Raw genomic sequence first — 27,683 nt, 5'->3', positions numbered from 1 at the left:
GTGAACCATGGCACCACCCAACTTCTATTTTCTTAGAGGACAGAACGATGTTACCTGCAGAGAGATGAGGAGGGGAAGGAATGCCTGGAATAAAAATGTTGGGGCGATTGGGGAAGGTTTAAAATAGCTGTTCCAGGAAATGAGAAAGAAGGCTGTAAAAGTCCACATTTCTTCAAAGATCATCAGAATCATGAAATCCCAGCTTATGTTAGAGACCAGGAAATCACAGTGGTGCCAACCTGCAGTTGGAGAATCCTCTTTATCAGTGTTGAGCAGCCACAGCACACAGATAGCCACTCTGATAGTAAGTGGTAGAAGTGCAATTCACACCCAAAAGACAGAGAAAGTTACATTATTCCAGTGAAGGGTTTTTAGGGCAACTATGGCAAATGGAGGAGCCAGCAAGGGAATCCATGTATTGGCCAAAGGATGGTTCAAGTGCCAGAAAAAAAGGGGCTCATTGTTGGATACAAAATAATGTAACAGAAATGGGCTGATACATGGAGACAAAAAGCCAAGCTCCAGGAACCAGAGATCTCTGCGTGGTAACAGAACAGATACAGAAGTAGTAACATGAGTGCAAGAGATAGAAAGAACTAAGAAACTTGTTATCCAATGATGGAAAAGTGGTGTCCAATGAATGTGAGGGAGTCACCCAGTGATGAAGAGATGGTAGAGAATGGGCCAAGGGTGGAAAAGGAAGATAGCACGCCCCTCAAAGGACGAGTTTTACATGTGATGGTTAAGAGGCAGTGGTTTAGAAATGGCAATGGGGAAGGAAGGAGACACTGATGTCATCCTATGCACTAGCAGACAGAGGGAATGCCAACGGCCTCTACTGGAGATGCCCAAATCGGCCCCTGGGGGAGAGCCGGCAAGAAAAGTGTTGTTCGGAGAGGCTAGAGAGACACTGGAGTTTGTTAACCAAACAGGCTGTCCAAAATGTTGGGAGGAAGAAGCAGTGAGATAAGCCAAGAGGCAAACTCACAAGTTCCAACAGGTTCTCTGGCAGTTTGTTTTCAGACTCAGCTATGTATATTTAAGTACCAAACTTGCTTGTCTGCTACTACTTACTGAATGAAGTCTTTCCACAAGTTTTTGATCGCCAAGACAATTTTTAGTATCAAACCAGGAATCAAAGTCCTGTGGAGAGGTGGAAATTCTGCCATTAAATGCACAGCGTTGTAAAATAACATCAATATTCTATAAATTCATACACAATCAATATAGAAAGAATTCATTTTAAAAGTACTTTCAAAAGTGTATCAGTTATCATGGCCAATATTATGTAATTCCAAAAAGAGGTAAAACATTTGAATAGTTAACAAAATTGGAACCCCATTATACAGGAAATCCATCAGCATTTTTTTTCCTTAAAAGACATTTATTAGGCTTCCTCATACCACAATAACATTTATCTAGTTAAGAAAAATCAGAGTAAGAATTAAAAATCAAGGATGTATAATGCTAATGAAAATATTCATGTTATCAAACAATAAAAACAGACAAAAGCAAGATAAAGTATACAAACCAATGGACAGCTGAACTTGGTACGTTTCATTATTGATTAATAGCAGTAGTGGGAAAAATCAAGCCCCAAATTGTTTAAATCACTCAGTTCAGTTTGCTGACCTGGTATAAATTTGTGTTCATGATAAAAAAAAAAACAATAGAAATTACACATTTACAAAATGTGTTGTGTCTCGGCTCACATATGAGCTCTTTAGCACTCATGAAATATTAAAGCCTATGATGATCAAAGGTCATTTTAAATTTTCTACCTGCCACACTAGCATATGGAAATATGCTTCAAGCCCCTCCAATTTAATGAAAAGAAAATGTTGAAGGCACTATTCTGAACTCATAGTATCTAACATTATGAGCTATGGTAGCAATGGGACAAAGACAAAGTTACATAGGCAGGTTGATTTCAAAGAAGAAAAACACACTAATTCTCTGAACAGCTCCATTTTAAAATTTTGTACTTAAGAACTATTCCTGGGCCAGCACTGTGGCATAGCAAGTAAAGCTACCCGTTGCAGCGCCAGTATCCTACATGGAGTCCTGGCTGCTCCACTTCTGATCCAGCTCCCTGCTAATGCTCCTGGAAAAGCAGCAAAAGATGGCCCAAATGCTTGTGCCCTTGCACCCATGTGGGAGACCCAGAAGAAAGCTCTTGGCTCCTAGCTTTGGATCGGCCCAGCTCTGGTTGTTGGGGCCATCTGAAGAGTGAACCAGCGGATGGAAGATCTCTGTCTCTCCTTCTCTTTCTTTCTCTGTAACACTGCTTTTCAAATAAATAAATAAACCTTAAAAAGAAAAAGAACTATTTCCTGAGAAAACCAAAATACAGAGATAAAGAATTTATATGTGAAAAAGAACTAGAAATTTCCATCTGCAATCTATGCTTTTAAAAACAAATGTCTGTGAACATAATAAATCAAAGTTTAAACTTACATCTGCAGAATTAAAGACATCAGGCAATAAAAAGTTGAGTAAAGCCCATAGTTCATGCAGATTATTCTGCAAAGGTGTTCCAGTTAGTAGCAAACGGTTGGTTGACTTAAACTCACGAACAATCTCTGAAAGCTAGAAAAATATTTATATAAACATTGTTTTAGTAGAAAGCTCAGCATTCAAATACATTTTTGAACATAGGAGTCCATCAAAAAGTTTATGGAAATGCATATAATGAAAAAAACTATGCATGGATTTCAATATGTTTTGCACCAAAATAAACTTATCTTTTAATTCCATTTTCTAACGAGTCTTCCTCTGAAGTCCACTTGATACAATAAAACTTAACAATTAAATTCTATGGAAAAGCATCCTAGTTCAAGAGAGACTGCTACAGTGAAGCACACCTGAACCAATATTCTAGGCATTTCTATACCTGAAACAGTACAGACCATATTTATACATAAGACTCCTCTCCCACTTAAGAAAATATATTTTCTCCATTTTGGATCCACAAAATGTCTGAACTTCTCCACGGAAACCAGGCTAGGTGCTTTATACAACAAAATCTCCTCCTTTCCACCAACCACATTCATCTACAAACCTAGCAAAGTGCTAACTTTCCTAATCCCAACTTTTAAGCATCAGAATTCAGTGCATTTTAATTGATCCCTGGTACCTTCTATTAACTCTCTAAATATAAGACCACAAAAATTAACAAGTAAAAAGCATAAGGTAATGGAGCTGGAGCTGTAGCATAGCAGGTAAAGCCACCACCTGCGGTGCTGGCATCCCATATGGGCGCCAGTTCAGTTTGAGTCCCGGCTGCTCTACTTCTGATCCAGCTCTCTGCTATGGCCTGGGAAAGCAGTAGAAGATGGCCCAAATCCTTGGGCCTCTGCACCTGCGAGGGAGACCCTGAAGAAGCTCCGGGTTCCTGGCTTCGGATTGGCGCAGCTCTGGCCATTGTGGCCATCTGGATAAAGTAACACAAATCTAACAACAATGCACATTTTATAATGCTCTTAAATAATTATTCTCTAACATGCGTCCTCTTTTCATGTATCAGTTCCAATTTGAAATTATTGTGATCCACCTGGTAGTTTTGTTGCAGTTCTGTCCCTGTTTCTCCCAAAGTAGCCCAGTGATCCAAAGAGAGGTTCATTATTATAACTGAAGCTTTCTACTATTGATGGAGTTGAATGGCAAAAAATATTGACAGTTTTCAATGTTAACACCACATTGTAATTCACACAAGTCAGATCATTCCAGAAAATTATTTTTTCTAATCCATATGAGTTCACAAAAGGTAGCTCCTTAATAAAAATAGGTCAATGCAAATGATATTTGTATACCACATAGTCTCAACAATATTAAAATACCACTAAGTACAGAGTTAGGTTGCAACAGGAGGTATGGCAAATAAATACCTAATTTTCTTTACATTAAAAACTGTGTTCAAATCTAATTTGCCCTGTATTCAATAACTCAAGACTTAACAATCATATTAAAAACTGACTTTTATTCACATTTCATATTCAATGAATAAAATAACAATCTTCCATCACTTTTGTATTTTGAATACAGAAAAGTGAATTGGTAGACCTGGCAATTAAATGAAAGTTTTAATAAAGATATTGAGAACTTACCTTAGATTTTTCATTTTTTATTCTATGAGCTTCATCAATGACTAGGTATCGCCAATGAAACTTTTTGAATACAGATTTCTCTTTAATTACCATTTCATAAGAAGTAACACATACATCCCACTCTCCTGGCATCATTTCATCACGAATAAAAGCAGCCTAATGCAAAAGAAAAGTTCTTTCTTTTAGAATATGTTGATAACACAATCGCAGAATAAAATTTTCAGGAGAACTGTAAGAGACCCTGAAGATCACATAGTCCCATCTGCATTAGACATGGGAAAATTGAGGCACAAAGACACCTCTATAGTCAATTATCTGGAAGATACATTAACATACTCATCAACAGACACAGAACAGGACTTCCCTTACAGATATATAGCATATTCAACATCCTAGAAAACTACCTATCACCAGAAGACTGCTAGATTGCTAAGTTACCCAAAGGACAAGGACTAAGTAACACTTTTTGAACATCATATTCTTACAAAGATCCAAGAATTACTAATACAAAAGTTTCAACAACTAGAACTCAATACATAGGATAGAGTCCAACTTTTTAAGAACTCTTGTATGCTCCCTTCATATTCTAACAAGGAAGAGTCATACACTTTTAAGGAGTCACAGAAGCCCCACTGTTTTGTGAGGTCTCTGCTACTGCTGTGAAGTTACACATGTGCCTTTTACAAAATAGACTTGCTCTACGTAGTGCAGGAGGCTATATGAAATGTAAGATTCTTTAGGGGCAGGCCTTTGGTATAGCAGTTAAGACACTGCTTGGCACATCACATCCCAAATGGGAGTGCCTAGGTTCAAGTCCTGGCTCTACTTCCCTGGCTTCCTGCCGATGCACACCCTGGCAGGCAAAAGATGCTTTGGTCTTTGCCCTATTCACATAAGAGACCCAGAATGAGTTCCAGGCTGCTGCCTTCTGCCTGGTCCAGCCCTGGCTGTTGTGGGCATTTGGGGAGTGAATTAGTAGAGGACATTCATTCATTCTGTTTTCAAATTAATAAAACTTAATAAAAATCTATTCAAGAGTGAAAAATAGACCTTGTAAACAATATAGATGCTTTGTTTTGTGTTTTTAAGATTTTATTTATTTATTTATTTATTTATTTATCTGAGAGGTAGAGTTAGAGAGGGAGAGACAGAGAGAAAGCTCTTCCATTTGCTGGTTCACTCCCCAGTTGGCTGCAATGGCCAGAGCTGGGCTGATCTGAAGCCAGGAGCCAGGAGCTTCCTCCAGGCATCCCATGAGGGTGCAGGGAACCAAGGACTTGGGCCATCTTCTACTGCTTTCCCAGGTATAAGAGCTGGACCAGAAGAGGAACAGCTGGGGCATGAACCAGCGCCCGTATAGGATGCTGGCTCCACAGACAGAGGCTTACCCTACTGTGCCACAGTGCCGGCCCCAGTGATTTGACTTTTATAAGAAAGAAAAGAGAAGAAACTTACTGTTATCGGTAGGAGGAAAAGGTCCAGAAGGCCAAGAAAATAGACTCACTATACTTATCATCCCATATGGTATTAAGGTTCAAATATGTCTATAAATAATGATCTGGACTCCCACATACATATCAACATGAATCTCTCAATACTGAATATTATACACTAATTACACATGTAATCAGCCTTGGCCCCTAGTAAAATCACACTTTAAGTTACAATCCAGTATACCCATATATGTTTGAGCATGTGTACCTAGAAAAAGGCAAAACTTTCTCAAAATAATACCTAACATTACTGCAGTATGAAAACACTATGCTATTTTCTATGTTCTTCTCTCTCAGTGTTTTTAAAACTTGTTGTCATCACTCACTAAGCAAACTTCACAACTCATTAATGGATGGCAACTCACAATTTCAAAACAACTGAATTTGAAAATTGGTTTTCAAGATTAAGAAATTTTTCAAGATACCAGAATCCCAACCTCCCACAGGGCAGAGATAGGGCAGTCACATATTAAAATAATCCACTCTTTCTTTAAAACTCGTAGATGGGCCAGCACCGTGGCTCAACAGGCTAATCCTCTGCCTAGCGGCACCGGCACACCGGGTTCTAGTACCGGTCAGGGCGCCGGATTCTGTCCCGGTTGCCCCTCTTCCAGGCCAGCTCTCTGCTATGGTCCGGGGAGTGCAGTGGAGGATGGCCCAAGTGCTTGGGCCTTGCACCCCATGGGAGACCAGCAGAAGCACCTGGCTCCTGCCTTCAGATCAGCGTGGTGCGCCGGCTGCAGTGCTCTGGCCGCAGCAGCCATTGGAGGGTGAACCAACGGCAAAGGAAGACCTTTCTCTCTGTCCACTCTGCCTGTCAAAAATAAAAAAATAAAAAATAAAAAAAAAAAACAAACAAAAAAAAACCTCGTAGATGTACTTCATGAAACCCTTGGATTCCATATAATACAGATGAAAGCTACTGATTTACACTTTACATTTTTGCTGAGGAATGATGAAAACATAAGCCTAGGGACCAACATTGTGGCACAGTGGGTTAAGCCACCAGCTGTAACACCAGCATCCCATATCAGAGCACTGGTTCAAGTCCCAGCTGCTCCACTTTCAATCTAGCTCCATGCTAATGCAACTGGAAAGGCAGCAGAAGATAGCTCAAGTACTTGGGCCTCTGCCACTCATATGGGAGACCATAATGGAATTCCTGGTTCCTGGTTTTGACCTAGCGCAATCCCAGCTGTTGTAGCCATAAGGGAAATGAACCAGCAGATGGAGATTTCTCTCTCCCCACCTCTCTCTCAATATTTAAATTATTTCTAAGTTGAATGTCAAAAAATTACATAATTACAAGACAAAAGATGAGGAAATTACATAATTCATTATGCTACCATTCTTTGAGAATATCTTTTGATCACCTATCTAAAATGTAAAAATAGAATAAATCTTTAAACTATGTTCTCTGTATGCAAAATAAAGACAAAGTTTAATAATATGCTCTCTAAGGCCGGCGCCGCAGCTCACTAGGCTAATCCTCTGCCTTGCGGCGCCGGCACACCGGGTTCTAGTCCCGGTCGGGGCACCGATCCTGTCCTGGTTGCCCCTCTTCCAGGCCAGCTCTCTGATGTGGCCAGGCAGTGCAGTGGAGGATGGCCCAAGTCCTTGGGCCCTGCACCCCATGGGAGACCAGGAGAAGCACCTGGCTCCTGCCATCGGATCAGCGCGATGCGCAGGTCACAGCGCCAGCCGCGGCGGCCATTGGAGGGTGAACCAACGGCAAAAAGGAAGACCTTTCTGTCTCTCTCTCACTGTCCACTCTGCCTCTCAAAAAAAATAATAATAATATGCTCTCTAAGCTGATTATTCATTTTAGATATTTTGCATAATTTATTAAATTTAGACTAATTCCATAGTCCAAAAATAACTAGACTACCAGATTGACAAATAAATAATTTAAATACTCCTCTCAAAAGCTCAGTTTCTAATATAATCTGAGAAGATATATAAACATGTATTTTTCTATTCAAAGGCCAAACTGAAACACAAACTGAAAACAAACTGAAACATAAACACAAAACACAAGGTTCTCTGTACATATACAATAGGTTCCATTTGTGTATGTGTGCATGTGCAAATCTATACCAAGTCAAAAGTCAAAAATTTTAAAATAAAAAATTTAAGCCATAGATCTATACATATATCTAGCTTCAAAATAGTATAAATGATGGAATCACTCATAAGATATGCTGTCAATAAGATAAGATTTTTTTTAAAGTTACTTAAAAGTATGATTCAAAACTGCTTAGGCTAATGAGCAAGTAAGCTAAAAATCAATACAGATGAAGCATAACAGTGTATTGATTGTTCTTTAATAAGTAATGCATACACCACATAGGAGTGTTCTGTTAAATTAATTAATATATGCAAAGCACCTACAAGAGGGCCTAACTTAGAATCAGTACAAATTAAGTATTATTTAGTAACAACAATAATCAACTTCAATGTCTTTAAAATCAGTAGTACGTAACTTAACTGCAAAAATAATGTTACTTGTGTCTGCCTTTTTAAACTTGATTGCCACTTACTCTTGCATCCTTGTCTCCAACGAAACAAATAACACGGAGCGATGGGACCCATCGTTTAAATTCATTCATCCAGTTGTGTAAAGTAGACTTTGGAACTAAAACCATGTGAGGTCCAGGAATGTTTCGGTAGTGTTTCAGGTAACCAAGCAAAGCAATGGTTTGTAAAGTCTTACCAAGGCCCTGCATTATCATCACAAACAGAAAAATGCATCAATGTTCTTTCTTTAATAAAACAAGTTTATCAAAAACATTATAAAAGATATTTCCAACTAACTCACATAGGACATCATATTTCTATCAAGGAAAAGTACAAAGGCTTTAGTTTGCTTTTTTTTTTTTTAAGAAAATAAGCATTCCAATTCAGTACTTACTGTGAACACAAAAAACAAGAAAGAACTTAAGATGTCATTCAACAAACAACTTTCTATTTAGGACATTTTTTACTCCTAAAGGAGCAAGAAATCCCCATAATTTTTTCTACTTGTTGAAAAATTGAGCATTCTGTGTGCTTTTGCTAAATAAAGACACACTTTGTTTGCAAACCTGCTTAGATAACCAGTCTTTCCTATTGTCCCCAATATTATTACAACCCAGACATTATAAATTTTCAGACTATGTATCTCAAGGGGATTGTGGTTCTGTATTTGCATCTTACAATCTTAAAGACCTTACAAACAAAAGAACATAACTTTGCCATCAGAAAGGGTCCTAGTGACCACTTAGTCCAGTGGACTTTTTTAAAAAAATAGTATCTTGAACACTTATAAGCCCATCACCGAACAACAAACATCCTTGGTATTTGACCTCACACCATTTATCACTAAGCAAGGGATACATTTCCTCTTATCAGCCTAATCTTAAAGTATTTTTACAGGGTTTCAAAACCTTAAAATGTTTACACTGCCTAACCCAGTAATTCCACTTCTAAGAATCCTATGGAAAAAAACATCTGAGTGATATAGAAAAACTCAGTTACAAGATTCTCATAACAGCATTATTAGTAATATACACCAGGGAAGCCAAAAGAATAGCAATAAGAAAAGAGCTGAATGAAATTATGGCACCTCCTTAGAATTATTATGAAGTAATTATTTTCACAAAATGCTCTAATACATGAAAAAATATATATGAATTTAAAAAATCACAATACTAGATTAGATGTATTATATGACTTCAACAATGCAAAAATAAATACAATCAGAAGAAAGACTAAAAAGAAATATGCCAAAATGTTCACTGTGGTTATTTCTATGCAACAGAATTTAAAATTTTTTCCAAATTTTATTTTTCTCCTTAAAGTGTCTTTCTCTTTTTCAGTAATTAAAACACACCTGGTGCCAGCATAAATTCAACATTAAGGATATTTACAGCCTTCATGCTTAGACAGGCTTCAGCCAAGAGATGCTTGGACAAATAGTCCTGGTCTTCCATTTGCCCAATTAGCCAAGCTCCTCCCCCTCGGAGCTATCTGTAGTCCTCAAACCAGAACACATACAAGGATGACTCCAAAAACTTCATGGAAAATGGAATCTAAAAAATAAGTTTATTCTGGTGCAAAAATGTTGAGATCCATGCATAGATTTTCTATAATACATGCATTTTCCATGAACTTTTTGAAGATCCCTAGTGAATACAAGAGGCTACAGACCTTTGATTTAAAGCAGGGGTAAGGAATGTCAGGTTTGTGGGCCATATAAAAGCCCTCAAAATCATGTGGTCTTGCCCTGCCAAGGCAACAGCAGGCGGGACTCAAAATTCAATAAATCTATAGCAGCCTAATTTTTAAGTTGATGATTTTGTATGGCTGCCAAATGAAGTTATAAATCTCCAAATGGTCCTTAGCAGAAGAAAGGTTCCCCACCCTTGATTTAAAGGATCCTTCCTCTACCACAAACCTAACAGTTGCCCAGCCAATGAGTATCTACACAATTGACTATTATAGCAGATGCTGGACAGCACATATTATCACGTAGCTCCTCAGGATAACAGTGATAGCTCTAGAGTCATAACTATGAGTACCATTGAGCTTTACAGAACTAAAACTTTTCCTGCCCTCTAAGTCATATTTTATTGATTTAAGCTTAAAATACAAATCTACCCCCTACCTGCTGAATTTGTATGCCGTATGGCCTTAGTTTTTCCCTTCAAATATTTGATTTACATGTCCACCATTCCTTATCTTTTTTCTTAATCCACCCAACTTGATATTCCACTGTATCAAGACTCAACAATGCTTTTTTATTGTTCCTTATCCCATTTATTCACTTTTTCATTACTCACAAATTGAGATATTTTCATTCATGCATTCACTCATTCATTCATTCATTCATTTATTGTTTGGTTTATATACCCCACCTCATTCCCAAAAGGATGTCAGGTAGCCTACAATGAAAACATGTTTCAGGTGGCCTACAATGAAAACATGGAACATAAATTAATGGTAAAATAGAAATAAAGAGGCACCAAGGAAAGTAAGACTAGAAGGTAAAGAATAGGAAAAGACACAAAGAGCAGACCATTAAAGGTTATACTGATGCTCCATTTTAGCATTCAACTTGGCTCTGAGCTTCCTGGAAGCCAGCGTGTGAACAAGAACAAAATAAAAGCACAAGGAGGGTTTTTCGTAGCATCTGAGGAAATCTCCATCAGAATTTTGTGGCCTTCATGTTCATGTTCTAGAGGTTACTCAAAGAAACAACTGTAGACTTTAAAAAATACCTTTTATGTTCTAAGAACCAAATAAGGCCTCCATGTATGAGGGGCCAGGTCAGCTCGGGTTTTTCACAATGACATTAAAAAGCACTGATAACCGAGAGAGTGTCTTTAGCTACCCACTCCTTACCATTTCATCTGCCAAAATACCATTGACTCCATTTTCATACAAGGAAATCAACCAGTTCAGTCCTCGAATCTGATAATCTCTCAGCGGTCCTCCTGTCACATCTGACAAAAGAAATCAAGGCCATCTCACATTTTCGTGCACACACTCAAGCAAATTTTTTCTAAAACCAGACTGAAAGGACATGAGCAACGAAGGACTTACAGGAAGGGGACACCTCAAATCTCACACACACATGAGATGTTTTCCGACTCTCCGACAGGAGCTCCTCATCCTCTTCTTGTTCTGTGCGCCTGTGACGGTTACTGGAATAACAAAGGAAATTCTTTCATATTCACCCTGACCACAGTGCTATCAGTTAAAGTCACGTACACTGTTACTATCTTTTATGGAAAAAGGGTAAAACATATAGGGTCTGGCTTGGAAGTGTAGAATTGGGCAGAACCGGGGCCGGTGTTGTGGCACAGTGGATTAAGTCACCGCCTGCAATACCAGCATCCCATGTGAGTGCTGGTTTGAGTCCCCATTGCTCGGCTTCTGGTCCAGCTCCCTGGTAATGCACCTGGGAAAGCAGAGGCAGATGGCCCAAGTGCTTGGGAAGGGACCTGGATGGAATTCCAGGCTCCTGGTTTCAGGCTGGACAACTCTGGCTTTTGGGGAGTGAACCAGTGGATGGAAGAACCCTCCCTCTCTGTAACTCTGCCTTTCAAATAAATTCATCTTTAAAAACACTCCTCCCCCCCCCCAAAAAAAAAATCAGATTGCTTAAAAAATAAATAAATAATGGAGTAGAACCAGCCTGTAATTTTACTGATTGACTTCTGGTGAGAAAAAAATATATTATTGCCCCCCAAACATATTTACATTGGCAATAAACTAACTGCTGTCATATGAAGTTATACAGACTAAGTGAAGAGGAAAGGAGCATATGAGGGGAGGGAGAAGGAGGGATGGGCAGAAGAAGAAGCAGAGAGAGATGCCAACATACTCTCCAGCAGAAATTAAGCTCTGTTTTTCATCTTTCTTCATTCGAGGCCGTCCCAATTTCATGTTCAAAGGAGATGTTGGAGATTTCTGTGCTGAAGGTTGAATGAAATGTGCAAAAAGTTCTGTCTGCTTCAGTAAAAATTCAAATCTCTTTGCTCTGTCTGCTTTCTAATTTGCAAAACAAAAGAAAAAGGGAAAGGTTTTCCTTTTGTCATTCAATATTATTTAACACTTACACTGCACCTACTTTGTACTATGCTCTAAGTACTTCAAATATACTAACCTGCTTAATTCTCTTGGGAAACCTATGAGATAGTCACTAGCATAATCTCCATTTCACAGATGATAATATTAAGGCACAGGGAGGGCAAAAAAACTTGCCTGGGGCAGGTGCTGTGGCATAGTGGGTAAAGACACTGCCTGCAGTGCCGGCATCCCATATGGGTGCCAGTTCGAGTCCTGGCTGTTCCACTTCCCATCCAGCTCTCTGCTGTGGCCTGAGAAAGCAGTAGAAGATGGCCCAAGGACTTGGGCCCCTGCACCTGCGTGGGAGATCCAGAAGAAGCTTCTGGCTCCTGGCTTCAGATCAGCTCAGTTCCAGCCATTGCAGCCAATTGGGGAGTGGACCAGCAGATGGAAGACCCCTTTCCCTCTCTCGCTCTCGCTCGCTTGCGCTCTCTCTCTCTGCTTCTCCTTCTCTATGTAACTCTTTCAAATAAATCATTATATCTTTAAAAAAAAAAAACTTGCCCAAGCTTCCACAGCTAAGAGGTAACAGAATGAAAAAACTTTCTAATAGTTTAAATAGAAGCCAAATTATCTGACAGATCTGGTAAATGCCCCAATAAGATGTACCCTTCTTAAACAACTGAGATCAGAGCCAGCACCATGGTATAACAGGTAAAGCTGCCACCTGTGGTGCCACATCCCATATGAGTGCCAGTTCGAGTCCTAGCTGCTCCACTTCTGATCCAGCTCCCAACCAATGCTCCTGGGAGGGGTAGCAGAAGATGACCCAAGTGTTTAGGCCACTGCACCCACATGGGAGACCTGAAAGAAGCTCCTGGCTTCAGATCAGTCCAGCTCTGGCCATTTCAGCCATTTGGAGAATGACCCAGCAGATGGAAGATATCTCTCTCTGTGCCTCTGCCTCTCCCTCTCTGTAACTCTGATTTTCAAATAAATAAATAACAGCTGAGATCAAAAAGCAAATACTTTTTTTTCCAAAAGCACTGTTTTTCTTTTCCTAAACAGTAACAAAATTAAGCATAATACCACACCCCCAATATAGAAATTACTATGAGATTATATATATATACCATAAACTAAATTTTTCAGATTGAAGCTGCACCTGGAAATAACTGAAAGCATACAGTGTAATTTCTCAAAATATCTTCAATATCATGATACAGTAATGTAACATTCTTCTCCTCAATGACAATGATCTGGAAAATGGTACTTTGTGCTTGTAATATGAAAGATTCTCCCCCAAGTGAGCAAAATTTGAGAGAAAAATATATACTCGCACATACATAAGAAATGGTTAATACTTATTAATTATTAAAGATTGATATACACTCTAATTCTTCAATCAGCTGTAAAGCATCATTCAACTTATACCAAACAAATGCAGTAAAAGTTTTTTTAAATAAAACAACAACAACAACAAAAGACTTTCAAGGTATGCGCACCACTCTAGATAAAGGAAAAAATACAGATCTTTTAAAATTCAAAGTCACTTTCTAACCACAGGTTAGAGAATACTTGATTGCTAATGACGGATGCATACTTAATAACACCAGAAACTTACAGAGGAGCTCATTAACATATATACAAGAGTTAGACAGATATATTCAGACCGTTAGTTGGAAAGAGGCCAGAAACTTTCCATCTTGTATTATCCTCACTGGAATGTTGTTTTCAGAGTTGTTACAACATTAATTGTCTATGTAGAATGTGCCCTTAAACCTTATGACACACAGGCTTGTAAAGCAGCTATCAACAACCAAAAAAAGTACTTCATCTCTACTTATAATACGACGGCAAAACAACCTCTTAAGGGAAAAAAAAAAAAAAACGAGTTTCAACTACCCATTAACTTTTTGAAAGATCCAAGGGTGTAAAAGTACAGTTAAAATCAAAGCAAAAGTATCAAGTTCAGTGACTAAAAATTAAATATAGAGCAGAGTGGTATGTCACCATAACTAAGGTAAAATGTGCATTCTTCCCTCAAGAAATTATACTATCACATTACATGTTTCATTAATGTGTAGCATTCATTCATACAGAGAGTCTTCAGTTTCTGGAAAATGCATATTTAGGAAAAACTATGTGTGTATTTCAAGAATGATTTGCACTAAAACAATCTTTTAATTCCATTTCCCATGAAATTTTTGAGATACCTTTTATATCCAAAGCAAGAAGAAGAAAGAAAAAAGTATCAATCTGGCCTTGTGACCCAACTTATTTCAGGTCACAAAACCACAGTGATATTACTATTGATATATTCACTTAAAGGATAAAATATTTACATTAGGAGCCAACTTTGTGGCACAACAGGTTAAGCTGCTGCCTGTGATGTTGGCATTCCATGGGGTGCCAGTTTGAGTGTCCGTTGCTCCACTTCTGATTCAGCTCCCTGCTAATGCACCTGGGAAAGCAGCAGAAGATGGCCCAAGTACTTGGGTCCCTGCACCCCACTTGGGAGACCCAGATGAAGCACCTGGCTCCAGGCTTTGCCCCAGTGGTTATGGCCATTTGAGGAGTAAACCCATACATAGAAGATATCCCTCCCTCCCTCCTTCCCTCTCTCTCATTCTGCTTTCAAATAAATAAATCTTTAAGCTTTATTTTATTTTATTTGAAAGAGTTACAGAAAAATGGAGAGACAAAGAGAGGGACCCAAGCACTTGGGCCACCTTCCATTGCATATCCCAGGCGCATTAGCAGGGAGCTGGATTGGAAGTGGAGCAGCCGGGAGTCAAACTGACACCCATACAGGATGCCAGCATCTCACTCAGTGGTTTTACCTACTATGCCACCATGCTGGCCGCAATTAACAAATATTTTTAATAAGAAGAAAAATGGTTAGAGCATAATGCACTTTATTATGGGGTAAAAAACTGAATAAGAATGAGGATATATGCTTATAACACCAACTATTCCATGCAGTTCCTCTGATCCTCAATTTACTCATCTGAAAAGTGAGATTAATTTTTTCAACAAAACTCTTGTGATAGATTATATAGCAAATTACTTTCCAGTTCCAAAATCTATGATTCTCTATGCATTATACATACACATGCATTTTTTTGTTTTAATCTCCTCTATAAAAATTAGCTACACATTCACCATTCTACCCAAGAGTATATTTACCATTTTCTCTTCATACTCTGGGTCCATCTCTTTTTCAGATTTAGAAGCTTTCATGCCAAGCTTGACTTGAAAGGGAGAAATGTTTTTCTAGAACGTCAAAGAAATAAGTATCATCAAATTGCAAAGCAAGGTCTTGAAACTGGTCAAAAAATGTTCTCATTTTCAGAAAGCAAAAAGTAATTAAAATAATTAAATAAATAAATCAATGTGGGACATGCATGGACCAATGATGACAGAATTTATGAATTAAGCCTTACAATTAATCCTGTTCCTTGCACCTGAGGTCCAACCAAAAAAAAAAATCTGAAAAGTCTTGAAATTATATTAAATAGAATAAAACCAAGAGGTGAAACACTGAGTCTCCTCATGTACTTTTTAATTTAAAGCATAAGAAGATGTGTAACCATTAAAAAAGGACTGAAAAATATAAAACAGGCTAATATTATCAACCACAAACCAAGGAATTCAAGAAAAGTAAATATTAATTCTCAGAAACACTTCTTTATGTAACAGAAACAAGCCAGACTTCCAGAAGTAATGACTGTGGTTTCTGTCCCTGAAAAGATATTTTTTAAATTGTTTTCATAGTCCAATTAGACTATTTAAATGTTTTATGTAATTCAATGTGATCATATATATTCAAAATAATTTAATAGAATGGTTTTCAAACTTTTGACATGAACATTTTTTCTAATGAAAAAAAACTAAACTATGGTACATAAATGCTTTGTAGCAGCAGCTTATCAGGGCTATTAACTACTAACCCTCGATGCTTTACAAGTTGCACTTTACTGAAAACTAACATTAATCAGCAACTTAACAATAGTGAAATTATCTGGGAGGTTATATCATGGTTCTATCCTTTGTAAAGATCCACTTGTATTTGCAAACACAAATAGAGAACTTCTATAAGAAATCAAGAAACAAAATAATGAAAATATAAAATCTACCCATTAAGAGCCAATTCAAGAGTTTTTCTGTTTTAACAGAGTCCCTGCATAAGTCAAAACACAAACTATAGAAGCTCTGTCAGTTTCATCATGGATTTGTCAACCAATCTGAAAACAGAGCAAAAACTCAACAGATTGTGTGACATTACACATAAGAAAAGTATGCACCTAACAATTAATGAATATGTCCTCCAATATTTACTAAAGTTTCTACTTGGAGAAAATCCAAACTAAGATTATGGAACTTAATGCCAGCCACAGTCTTACTTTGGATCTCTGACCAGGTATCATTCAAGTGCTCTCACCCAAGTAACCACCTTGATTTACAGCATCTCATATGTGTAGATCATTCACGTGATATGTTGTGAATGTAAGCCTGGATGGTTGGGAATAGAAAACTGCTGAAGAGCCCCTCAAACCCACACTTTCAGTCATCTGCACTATAAATCTTATTTCATTTGCAGGGCCACGAGAAAAATTAAGTATCAAAATCTAAACCTTTATCATTTCTCAAAAGGCTATATAAAGTCTACGTTTTCAAATTTCAAAGCAGTGAGAATTACTTGACCTCATATACACAGGTATATATTTAATACTGTGGGAAGTAAACTTCACTTACAGAAAATTAGTTTATTTAGAATATGCATTACTTTTTTCCTTACCTTGCAGTAGGATATCATAAAAATTTAATTATATGCTAATTAAAATTCCTACTCTTGAGCAGTGCTATTAAAAGCTATGTGTAATTTAATTGGCACTATCTTCCACAACAAATTTTAAAATACCTGTCTTCTAAATCTTCGCATTTACACACACACACACACACATATACACATATATATACCCATAGACACACATATATGCATTATGTTTTCAAAAATACATTTCTCATACAAGAAAAAAGATAACTAAGACATCTTAATGATTCCTTATAGATGTTATCGTTCAGTAGTCTAGATACCATAAGAATGCAACACAAGATCATCAAAATCTCATCTTAAAAACCATGACCTTTATCTTGACATTTTCATTACCAAAACTAAAATCTCCATTTTCTACAATGTTAAGTTATCTAGTTGTCACTTAAACCAAGTTAAGTGCAAGTCAATTCACTAAATCTCATATACCTCATTCACGAAAATGCTCTCGTGGGGCCACCATTATGGAGCAGTGGGTTAAGCTGTCACTTGTGACATTGGCATCCCTTGAGTTCCAGGTTCAAGTTCCAGGTTCAAGTCCCAGCTGTTTCACTTCTAATCCAGCATACTGCTAATATGCCTGGGAAAGCAGCAAAACATGGCTCACCTCCTTGGGTCCCTGCCACTCACATGGGAGACCCAGATGGTATTCCAGATTCCTGGCTCTGGCCTGGCTCAGCCCCTAAACGGTGGCCATTTAGGGAGTGAACCAGCAGATGGAAGATCAATACCCTCTCTATAACTCAAATTTCAAATAAATTAATTTTTAAAAATGAAAAAAGAGAAAATGTTCTCATCCAGAAGCCTGTTTTTTTTTTTAGTGGATATACGATTCTAGCAAGTTTGGTAATCTGGCTTCTCATACTACAGAGAGTCAAGGCAACAACAAATGACATGAGAAAGACTACTAGAGGAAGGCAAGCCCACTGAGGCCAGCAAGAAGGAAGAGCAGAAGCCCACTACTAAGATGTGCACTTCACTGCAGGAGCACACCTTATCCTTGGTGTTCAGGTGTAATCCTTTCCCTCTCCCTGCTGCGGCACCATTTCTGCACTTTACAATGGTTTTTAAATGGTTTTATGGTTTTGTCACACATATATCCTTTGTCATAAACTAACAAATTCTTTCTGATGAAAGTGAGATAATGCATAAAAAGTGATAGCTAGGGGCTGCCATTGTGGCCTAGAGGGTAAAGCCAACACCTGGAATGTCAGCATCCCATACGGGTACCAGTTCAAGTCCTGGCTGCTCCACTTCTGATCCATTTCCCTGCTATGGCCTAGGAAAGCAGCAGAGGATGGCCCAAGTCCTTGAGTCCCTGCACCCATGTGGGAGACCTGGAAGAAGCTCCTGGCTCCTGGCTTCAGTCTGGCCCAGCTCTGGCTGTTGTGACCATTTGGGGAGTGAACCAGCAGATGAAAGGTTGATCCCTCCCTCTCTGTAACTCTTAAATAAATCAGTAAATCATTTAAAAAAAATATGATAGCTAACAGCTTGGAAACTGAGAGACAAGACAAACGTATTTTAAAAATCAACAAAATACTGGAAGAACTGGAAAGTTATTATTTAACTGAAGGGAAACAACCCGCTGGATCTCAATAGGCTTTGTATCACCATCAGAGTACAAAAACTGATGCTCATGAAAAGTTAATTTCTTTTAATACATTACTTAAAGTCAAGGTATGGGCCGGCGCTATGGCATAATGGGTAAAGCCACTGCCTGTGGTGCTGGCATCCCACATGGGCACTGGTTCGAGTTCCACCTGCTCCATTTCCAATCCAGCTCTCTGTTGTGGCCTGGGAAAGCAGAAAATGGCCCAAGTCCTTGGGTCCCTGCAGCCACGTGAGAGACCCAGAAGAAGCTCCTGGCTCCTGGCTTTGGATCGGCCCGGCTCTGGCCATTGCAGCCAATTAGGGGAGTGAACCAGCAGATGGAAGACCTCTCTCTCTCTTTCTAACTCTGCCTCTCAAAGAAATAAATTTTTTTAAAAAGTCAAATCTGTAACATATTTAGATTTTTAAGGCAAACTTAAAGTAGTAAACTTCATATAACCAGGAAATTCCTGCCAAGTGGTACTTCATTCCCCTAGCCTGAGCAGACAACTGAAGTACCATGAGGGTGATTTCTGCTGAGGCTACACAGTAGTTGAATACATAGGCAGCAACTCAGCACTTACACAGGTTTCACTATTGACCCTTCCTCCCGGGTTTTCTGCAATTCAAAAAAATTATACAATCTGGAAATTCAACAACCTATACAGCCATACTAAAAAAAATAATAGTTTAGCACTTGCCCAGTCTATCAAATAAAAGGCACCTAGACACAAGTCTGAATTTTCCAACATTTGACTTATATTATGGTTGGTACCAACCTAGCTTTCATCATCAATATTGCTGTGCTGATCCAAGTACTGCATAGATTTTTAAATGCATATGTTTTCTATGGCTTTCACTCAGCACTACAATTGTCTTTCTGCTTAATTAACCTTGAAACCGTAAAATATGTCACTTAAGCAAGTGCTGGATTTAAAATTACTTTCTAACTCAAGGCAAAAGGTGTTAATTTCCGTGAAAAGCTTTTCATTTGGCCGTATAGGATCATACAATGATTCAGACAAAGCCACTTGAGATCTGTAAAGCATAATTTTAATCACCCACCGTTTTTAATTGCGATATGTCTATTCATAAGTGGGGGAAAAAATCTACCCATAAACAATCGTTTCTCCTATTTGATTAACCATCAAAACTCCTTATGCCCCATCCTATTTTTATCGCAATTTTTTGAAGCATTTCATAGTTTTATTTGTATGTTCAATCCATGTGAAGTATGCCTTCTGGAATTAATACATATTTTCTAGATTTGGCTTTAATATATGTGAGATCGCTCCCCTTACGTATGTGAGTAGCGGCTCATCTTCGCGACGCTGGGTTTAAAAAAAAAAAAAATTAAGAAATCTCACACACACACACACACACACACAAAAACCTGCATGTGTCCAAGAGCAAGGAGTGAGCAGCGCCTACTAGGGCATGGAGGCGGAAGCTTGGAAGGCTTGGGGCCGGATTGGGGGACCATCTGGGTGGCCCTGGAGTGAAACACTATACCGTCGGGGGCGGGGCAGACGAGGGTGAGGGCGCAGACGTTGGAAATTTTCCTAAGCCAGCGTCCGCGGTTCCTCAATTTGGCGTTTGGATGGGGGCGGGGGGGGGTACCACGCGGAGAGCTCGTTCTCTCCGGGTGACACCCCCGCCTCAGTAGAGAGTGAACAAACGAACAAGGGATGATTTTTTTTTTCTGTCAACCGACAGCCCGACACTGCCAATCAAAGGAATAAATGTCTTCCCTATCATCCTCCACCCCTCCACCACTAACACCTTGAAATTCAAATTACAGAAATAAGCCCCAGCCAAACCCCGTTAGCGCGAGTGTGGGATTGAAGGGCCCAGATTTCCCAGGCAGAGGCCGACGGGAAGCGGGGGGGAGAGGGAGCGAGTAAGCGAGTGAGCGAGCGAGGGAGCGAGCGAAGGGAGACGGAGAGGCGGAGGCTTTTTCCCGCACGGCCCCATCCCCCAAGCCGTTACCCCAGTTCCAGGAAGGTGGAGGGGATCGGGGGTTGTCGAGGGGCTCCCAAGCCCCCCACTCCCAAGCCCTGGGATAACGGGCACCCTTGCACCCCGCGCCGCGCCGCGCCCGCCCGCGCGCCAGCCCCGCCCCCGCCCTCCCGGCGGCGAGAAGGAAAGGGGGAGGGGAGCGAACGCGAGACGGTTCCGCCGCCCCCTACGAGCCCGCCGCCCCCATCCCCGGTGAGCTCCGTCGGTACCTGTCGGCGCCCAAAGGTCAGGGCTTGGGCCCCTCGGAGGGACCTTGCACAGGATTTGTCCGCCACACAAACACACACACACACCCCCTTCCTATTTACCTCCTTCTTCTTCTCGCCCTTCTCGGTGGCGGCGGTGGCTTCGGGGGCCGCGGCGGCCGCTCCCTCCTCAAAGGTGGACGGCCCCGGCTGCTCGTCCTCCACAATCACGACTGTGGCGGTCGCATCAACGGCTGCCACGGTGGCTGCCACTGCGGCGGTGTCCGGCTCCATGGCGTTGGAGCGGGAACGATGAGGGGAACGAGGAAGGGGATGAGGGCTCCTGGGCGGCGGCGGCGGCGGCGGCGGCGGCTGCACTGGAAAGAGCTAGATGGAGCAGGGGTGGGGAATCACTCCGCTTCCAACCCTTTCGCGCGGCCCCCCTTCTTTAAATAACCCTCAACCCTGCCCCACTTCCGTCCACCCACTCTACGTCATGGCCTCCCCCCCCCGTCACCCTCCCCCCTTTCCCCCACCCCCCCCCAACGATCGCGAGACTCCCCCTCCCCATCCAGAGCCCGGGGCCGGCCCCGCACAACCAACTGTTGCCTAAGCTAGAGGCGCGGACTAGGTGGAGGCGGGAACCCGCAGCCGGCGACCCCCTAAAAATCTCCTTTGCCACAGGCCCCCTGTAGTGAGCTTGAGCTCCCCTCACAAACGTGTGCGAACGGAATCCACTTTCCCATATATCTGCTCTTTGTACCTCGGGGCGCCCTCCCCTCTTGCACAAAGAACTTTTTCTGGGCATATAACTGTAAGCCGAAGGCTTTCTCCCCCGTTTGCAAAGCCCGGAACCTCTCCAGGGACTGCCCTTTCCCAGGTCTCTAAAGGAGTCCAATTGCTGGTGCTCTTCCCACCTTCCTAAATTCTGCCAGAGACACGCTCTTTGAATATCTTGATTGCAAACATTCACTAACGAGGCAAAACCTCACTCGTGGGTTTTACGTATTTCAACTCGTACCTCTCAGAAGGCCAGTGGGCAAAAGCCCTTATTTTGCCTTCACCACTGAATTTTAAAACTCCTGGAGAACAAGGTCAAGGTCCTCCACAGAACCTGGGGCAACACAGGGTAGGTACCTAATGTTAATAACTGAATTACTGTGATTTGTTGGTTCTTGTCCTGTTCGCATCCCCGTTATTATTTCATAGTAATTGAGCACCAATAGCGAGCATAAGCGTGCATGTAAAAATACTTGTAAAGCGTGCAACAATATGCAAATGTAATTTTTGAATACAGTATTATGACTTTTATTTCTCCTCACCATTTATTTTGATCAGGTTTACGTGCTAGCCTTTAATTTTCCATCATTAGGGACAAGACAAAACAGTAAGCCAAACAACCACCACAAAGCCTACAGTTTCCAAAAATGAAGCCAATACTTTCCAAAGTGAAAAGAAGTCATGATTAATTTTCCTCAGCATGCTTTTTTAAATTACCAAGCTGAAATGAGGTGTGATTTCTTCAAATAGCAGGGCAGCACACAGTTGCTCCTTTTTCTTAGAGATTATACCCTAAATTTATTTTTGTTTTAAAGCCTGAAGTCCTATACATGCAAAAACCTTGTGACTTTTTTTTTTAAGCTAGTGTTGGTCATTTCCACCTTAGTGTGAGATCCTGTCCAAGAACTGGCTTGGAATAGAGAAAAAGAGGCAGAGAACATAAAACTAGTAACTGAAGGGGTGTGCTAATGAGAGAGGAAAGGAGAAGCTGGTGGTGCTAGCTGTGTTCTGATTTGATGTTCATTATGTTCTCATTTACTTTAGATTTTCCCATCCAGTGCCCATGTTTCTTATCCTGAAGTATACATGTGTACTAGCCAAGAGACAGAGTGTCTTAGGATAAAAGTGGCTTGTGTTTTTGAAGCATCGACTTCAGTTAAAAAAAATGGGACAGAATTAAGTTACCTAATGGATCATTTGAAATATGATTTTTTTAAATTAAAGTGTATAGACGTATTCATGAATGGACTACAGAATTTGAAGTGTCTCCAAAGAGAAGCCTGAGACTTCAGTTAGACACCCTACCCCTTCCCCAGCATCTGTGCAATCTGCTCAGTGATAAAGGGTTCTTAGGTGGAAATATAAGGATGCTGCAATAGAAAGTAGCATGCCACTGGCTTGACTAGGACCCTCGTCAGGCAAGGACCCAAGACAGGGATAGGCAGCGGTAATGGAGGATGTCTTTTTCACAGAACTACAGCTAAGGAAGCTAGAGTTTCCCTGTCATTGCCTGGGGCTTCAAAGGACAAAAGCTGAAGAACTAATTGGTGTGTATTGGGCTGCTGCTTGCATAGGTACTTTGTGCCACTCTAGTATTCATTACCAGTGTGCAGTATTTCACTTACATTGTGAGCGAAGTGCATGTTTGTGAGGGGATCTGTAAGACCTTTTCTGTAGGACCATGAGTTCCAAGTTCAAAAAAAAAAAGTTAGGAATTGATTTGAGGAACAGAACATATTTGTTCGTTGGCAGCTGTCCATGTATGTATAATGTGTTCCTTCCTTTTCAAGATGACATGGCTGAAAGTGCTATCAAGTATATGAATTTGGCTGCAAAGGGTGATGCTCAGTCAATAGACCTTGCCACAGGATTCGTGTAAATATTGCCCTTTGGCTGATGGCAACAGCTGCTATTTACAGAGCGTGTGCTATCCTTATTTGCAAATCTGCCTAAAAATTAATGATCTGTAGACTCTGTGCAACAAGTCACCCTGCCTCTGATCCTACTCAACACCTTGTTCTCTGCTATTCTTTCCCTCTATTATGTCTTTTCATTTAAATGGAATTTAATTGCTCTATTCCACTGGGCTTGGAGATCAAAGCAAACTTTTAAAAAAAGAACCCTTGGGGCAGTATTTGGGAACCTCAAAACTAATCCCAGACTACAGAGAGTTATGTCCATTCTGACAGATTATGACTATCATAGAGGCTGTACAGTAATCATTTCCCATAGCCAAACTTGTTTAGTAGCTACAAGAATGTGTGTCCACTGGTGATATTAAATACTTTTATGAAGTTCATGAAGGCAAGGTCAAGAGCTTGGTGTTCCTTTTCTTATCCTGTATCTGAAATTTGTTATTGAAACCACAGTGTGACTTTCAAACCACACTGTGATCCCATTGATCCGTGCTCCTCAGAAGCTAGTACAAAGGATTCTGATCCCAGTATGTTGCTTACAACTACTGTAACCATTCTGCTCATATCAGCGTTCTCACCCTTTTTCTTAAAGATGTTTATAATAGTGGCATTTTTGAAAATGATATTTCCTTGGTGCTCTGTATGTTAAGGAAAGATGATGATGGTAGCTAGCATACACTCTCATTTCTTGAGCACCCATTATTGTATCAGGAACTGTGCTAGATTCTTTACACATGATGCTGCTAATCTTCCTGATAATTCCATGAAATGAATATTTTTATTTCTTTGCAAGGCAAAGAGACAGAAAGAAGACGGACAGACAGAAACAGAAAGACATCAACCATCCACTGGTTCACTCCACAAATGCCCACAACAACTGGGGCCGGGTCAGGCCAAAACTGGGAGCCAAGAGCTCAACCCAGGTCTCCCATGTGACCAAAGTATTTGAGCCATCACTACAGACTCCCAGGGTCTGCGTTAGCAGGAAGCCAGCATCAGGATCAGAGAAAGAACTCAAACCTCAGGCACTCTGATAGGGGATGCAGGTGTCCCAAGCAACATCTAATCACTGCACCAAATGCCTACCTTATTAAATAAATGTTATTATTCTTAGTTCACAGGTGAGAAAATGGAGACTTAGGCTAAATAACTTATCTAAGGCTTCATAGCTACTAAGTGACAGAAGCCAGATTCAAATCCTGGACTCTCTGACACCAAATGTCAGCTTTCCATTTTGTCTTTATTAAGTTCTCTGTTTTTCATGGCTTCCTTCTTTACATTAGAAACCATATTGAGAAAATTCCTGAAAGCATGTCTTTTGTCTGCATCCATGTTGTTCCCACTAAAGTGAATTCTTGGAACAGTAGTGATACCTGGGACAGTTAGTGCACAGGAGGAGAAAACTTAAAGGAAGCAACTTAGATGTCCAAGAAGAAGAAGGGATGGGCAAAATATTGTATAATACATTCATAAATAGAATACTATGTAAGCATTAAGAATGGGTATGTTACTAGATATGTATTGACATGGAAATATGCTCCTAATATATTTTTGAATGAACAAAAGTCAGGCCAAAAAGAAAAATAGAATGATCCCATTTTTGAAAAAAGATAAAAGAAACTGCTTCCACAAAGGAACTTTCCTTCCACAAAGGAAAAAAGCCTGGAAGGGTCCACTTCAAATGTTTCCAGTAGTTACTGCAAAGTGATGGGATTATAGATTTTTTTTCCTGTTTTTACTTTTCTAATACCTCTACTATTCCTCACATAATAAATAACATTAGAAAATATGAATTGAAAAATATTACTCAAAATTAAGCAAGTTGAAATAATCCTTAACAGGAATCTGAGTTAATAGGGTAAATTAAAAAAAAAAAAAGGAAAAGGGGCAGGGATTTGAACTAGTGGTTAAGACAGCTCATCTCACATCAAAGTGCCTGAGCTTGGGATTCCTGGCTCTGGCTCCTAATTCCAGTGTCCCGCTAATGTAGACCGTGTGAGGCAGTGGTGATGGCTCAAGTAATTGGGCCACCCATTTACCCATATGGGACAGCTGGACTCCTAGCTTTGACCTTACCCAGCCCCAGCTATTGTAGAACTTTGAGGAGTGAACCAGTGGATGGAAGCTTTACCAGTTTCTCTGGCTCTCAGAAAAGTAAATAAAAGACAGAAAAAGAGCAATTTCACATTTATGGGACACTGCAGTACTAACATGTGGTATCACAGAAGCAATATATGTTATTATACTGTTTACAATATTGTTACCTGGTTGAAGGACTATATTGACATTGTTTTAAGTTTTATACTTGTATACATGAATTTCAAAATTATTTTGCACCAGCATAAATATCTTTTTAAAAATAAACTTATCTTTTACAATTTTTAAAAATTTTTATTGGCACACAAAAATTGTACAAATGTATGTTTAATCCTGTTTTCTATGAACGTTTTGAAGTACCATGGTACATGAAAGGATTTTTCTACTTTTATTTATGTATTTATTTATTGGAAAGACAGAGGGACAGACAGACAGATAGATCGTCGTCCTTCTAGTCATTCTCCAAGTGCCAGCAACAGGCAGGGCTGGGCTGGACAGAAGCCAGGAGCCCAAAACTCCATCCCAATCTCCCTCACAGATAGCAGAGACCCAAGGATTTAAGTCATCATCCACTACCTTCCCAGGCATTAGCAAGAAGCTGGATTGGGAACCAAGTAGCTGAGACTCAAACTTGCCTTCTGATATGGGATGCAGGCACCACAATACGTGCCCCGGATTTTTCTACTTTTAAAAATCATGGGGCCAGTGCTGTGGGTGAAGCCGTTGCCTGCAGTGCTGGCATCCCATAAAGGCGCCTGTTCAAGTCCCAGCTGCTCCACTTCTGATCCAGCTCTCTACTATGGCCTGGGAAGGCAGTGGAAGATGGCCCAAGTCTTGGGCCCCTGCACCCGATTGGGAGACCGGGAAGAAGCTCCTGTCTCCTTGCTTCAGATCGGCACAGCTCCGGCTGTTGCAGCCAATTGGGGAGTGAACCAGTGGATGGAAGACCTCTCTCTGCCTCTCCTTTTCTCTGTGTGTAACTCCGACTTTCAAGTAATAAATCTTTAAAAAAACATACACAAGGCCAGCGCTGTGGCTTAGCGAGTAAAGTCATTGCCTGCAGCACTGACATCCCATACGGGCACCAGTTCGAGTCCTGGCTGCTCCACTTCTGATCCAGCTCTCTGCCAATGTAACTGAGAATGGCAGCAGAAGATGACCCAAGTGTTTAGGCCCCTGCACCCTCATGGGAGATGTGAAAGAAGCTCCTGGCTTTGGATCACCCCAGCTCTGGCCGTTGCAGCCATTTGGGGAATGAACCAGCAGATAGAAGACCTCTCTCTCTCTCTCTCTCTCTCTCTCTCTCTCTCTCTCTCTCCCTCCCTCCCTCTATGTAACTCTGCCTTTCAAATAAATAAATCTTTTTTTAAAAAATCATTATACAAAATCTAGTTCAGGAAAAAGATAAACTAGACTTAAATGTGCTCAACCCTGAAATTAGATGCATCCATACATGCCCAAAAACATAAAACACATGCTAAGTAATCTGAACTGGATTTGCCAAAGGCTCAATATTATTCATGGTGAAAACTATTAGAAACAGAATAGCACAGTTATTACCAGCTTTGGCTCCAGAATTGGAAAGACTTGGGGTTTGAAGTCTACAAAATTGTTTAACCTCTCTAGTCTCAATTTTGCATCTGTAAAATGAGTATTAATATCTTACTCCAATTGGTTTTATGAGATTTAATGCAAAGTATATGGAGGACATTTTGCATGGTCTTGGCATGTAATATGCACTCAATGGATAACAGTTAAAAGAAAAAAAAAGAAGCAAGGTGATGCTTTGAGCCAGGGGAAAAGGCAGAACATAAGAAAGTCTGGAAGTCAGTCCTAAACTAAACAGAATAAGCATCACTGTTGTTTGCCACGTTCATTTTCTGTTTTCATTATCATTTATTAGGGTCGGCCATATGGTATAATCGAGTTTTCCCAAAAAATTCTGAAGAAAGGCACAAAATGAAGGAGAAGAGAGTCAAAATACTTCCCTGCTCAGACTGTGACCTTCCGGAGAACAGGGATCATATCTGACTCATCTGTGTTAAAATGCAAAAGAAGGGAAGAGGGGCCACTGGCTGGCTCTCCAGCTCCATGGTGTCTCTCCT

The 27,683-nt window shown here is 40.2% G+C and overlaps 1 protein-coding gene across 5 annotated transcripts in view; it reads right to left on the bottom strand.

The window, feature by feature from the left end:
- The window catches only part of SMARCA1 (SWI/SNF related, matrix associated, actin dependent regulator of chromatin, subfamily a, member 1), a 100,253-nt gene extending 79,127 nt beyond the window's left edge, over nt 1–21,126 (bottom strand). For 4 of the 5 annotated variants that reach the window (XM_062182947.1, XM_062182951.1, XM_062182948.1 and 1 more), the window contains exons 1-9: nt 20,909–21,126; nt 15,341–15,427; nt 11,967–12,133; nt 11,183–11,283; nt 10,982–11,082; nt 8,140–8,319; nt 4,107–4,262; nt 2,458–2,589; nt 1,075–1,143 (exon numbers count right to left, since the gene is read on the bottom strand). In XM_062182947.1, the coding sequence (XP_062038931.1) occupies nt 1,075–1,143; nt 2,458–2,589; nt 4,107–4,262; nt 8,140–8,319; nt 10,982–11,082; nt 11,183–11,283; nt 11,967–12,133; nt 15,341–15,427; nt 20,909–21,079 (1,164 nt within the window). In that variant the 5' untranslated portion in view covers nt 21,080–21,126. The remainder of the gene's footprint in view (nt 1–1,074; nt 1,144–2,457; nt 2,590–4,106; nt 4,263–8,139; nt 8,320–10,981; nt 11,083–11,182; nt 11,284–11,966; nt 12,134–15,340; nt 15,428–20,908) is intronic. The other variant, XM_062182950.1, reaches the window with a different exon arrangement.
- Between the last annotated feature and the right edge of the window lie 6,557 nt (nt 21,127–27,683).

The sequence above is a fragment of the Lepus europaeus genome, chromosome X (genome assembly GCF_033115175.1).
Source record: "Lepus europaeus isolate LE1 chromosome X, mLepTim1.pri, whole genome shotgun sequence".
NCBI lineage: Eukaryota > Metazoa > Chordata > Mammalia > Lagomorpha > Leporidae > Lepus > Lepus europaeus.
Note: the sequence above shows the minus strand (reverse complement) of the source record. Positions and strands in the feature narration are given on the sequence as shown.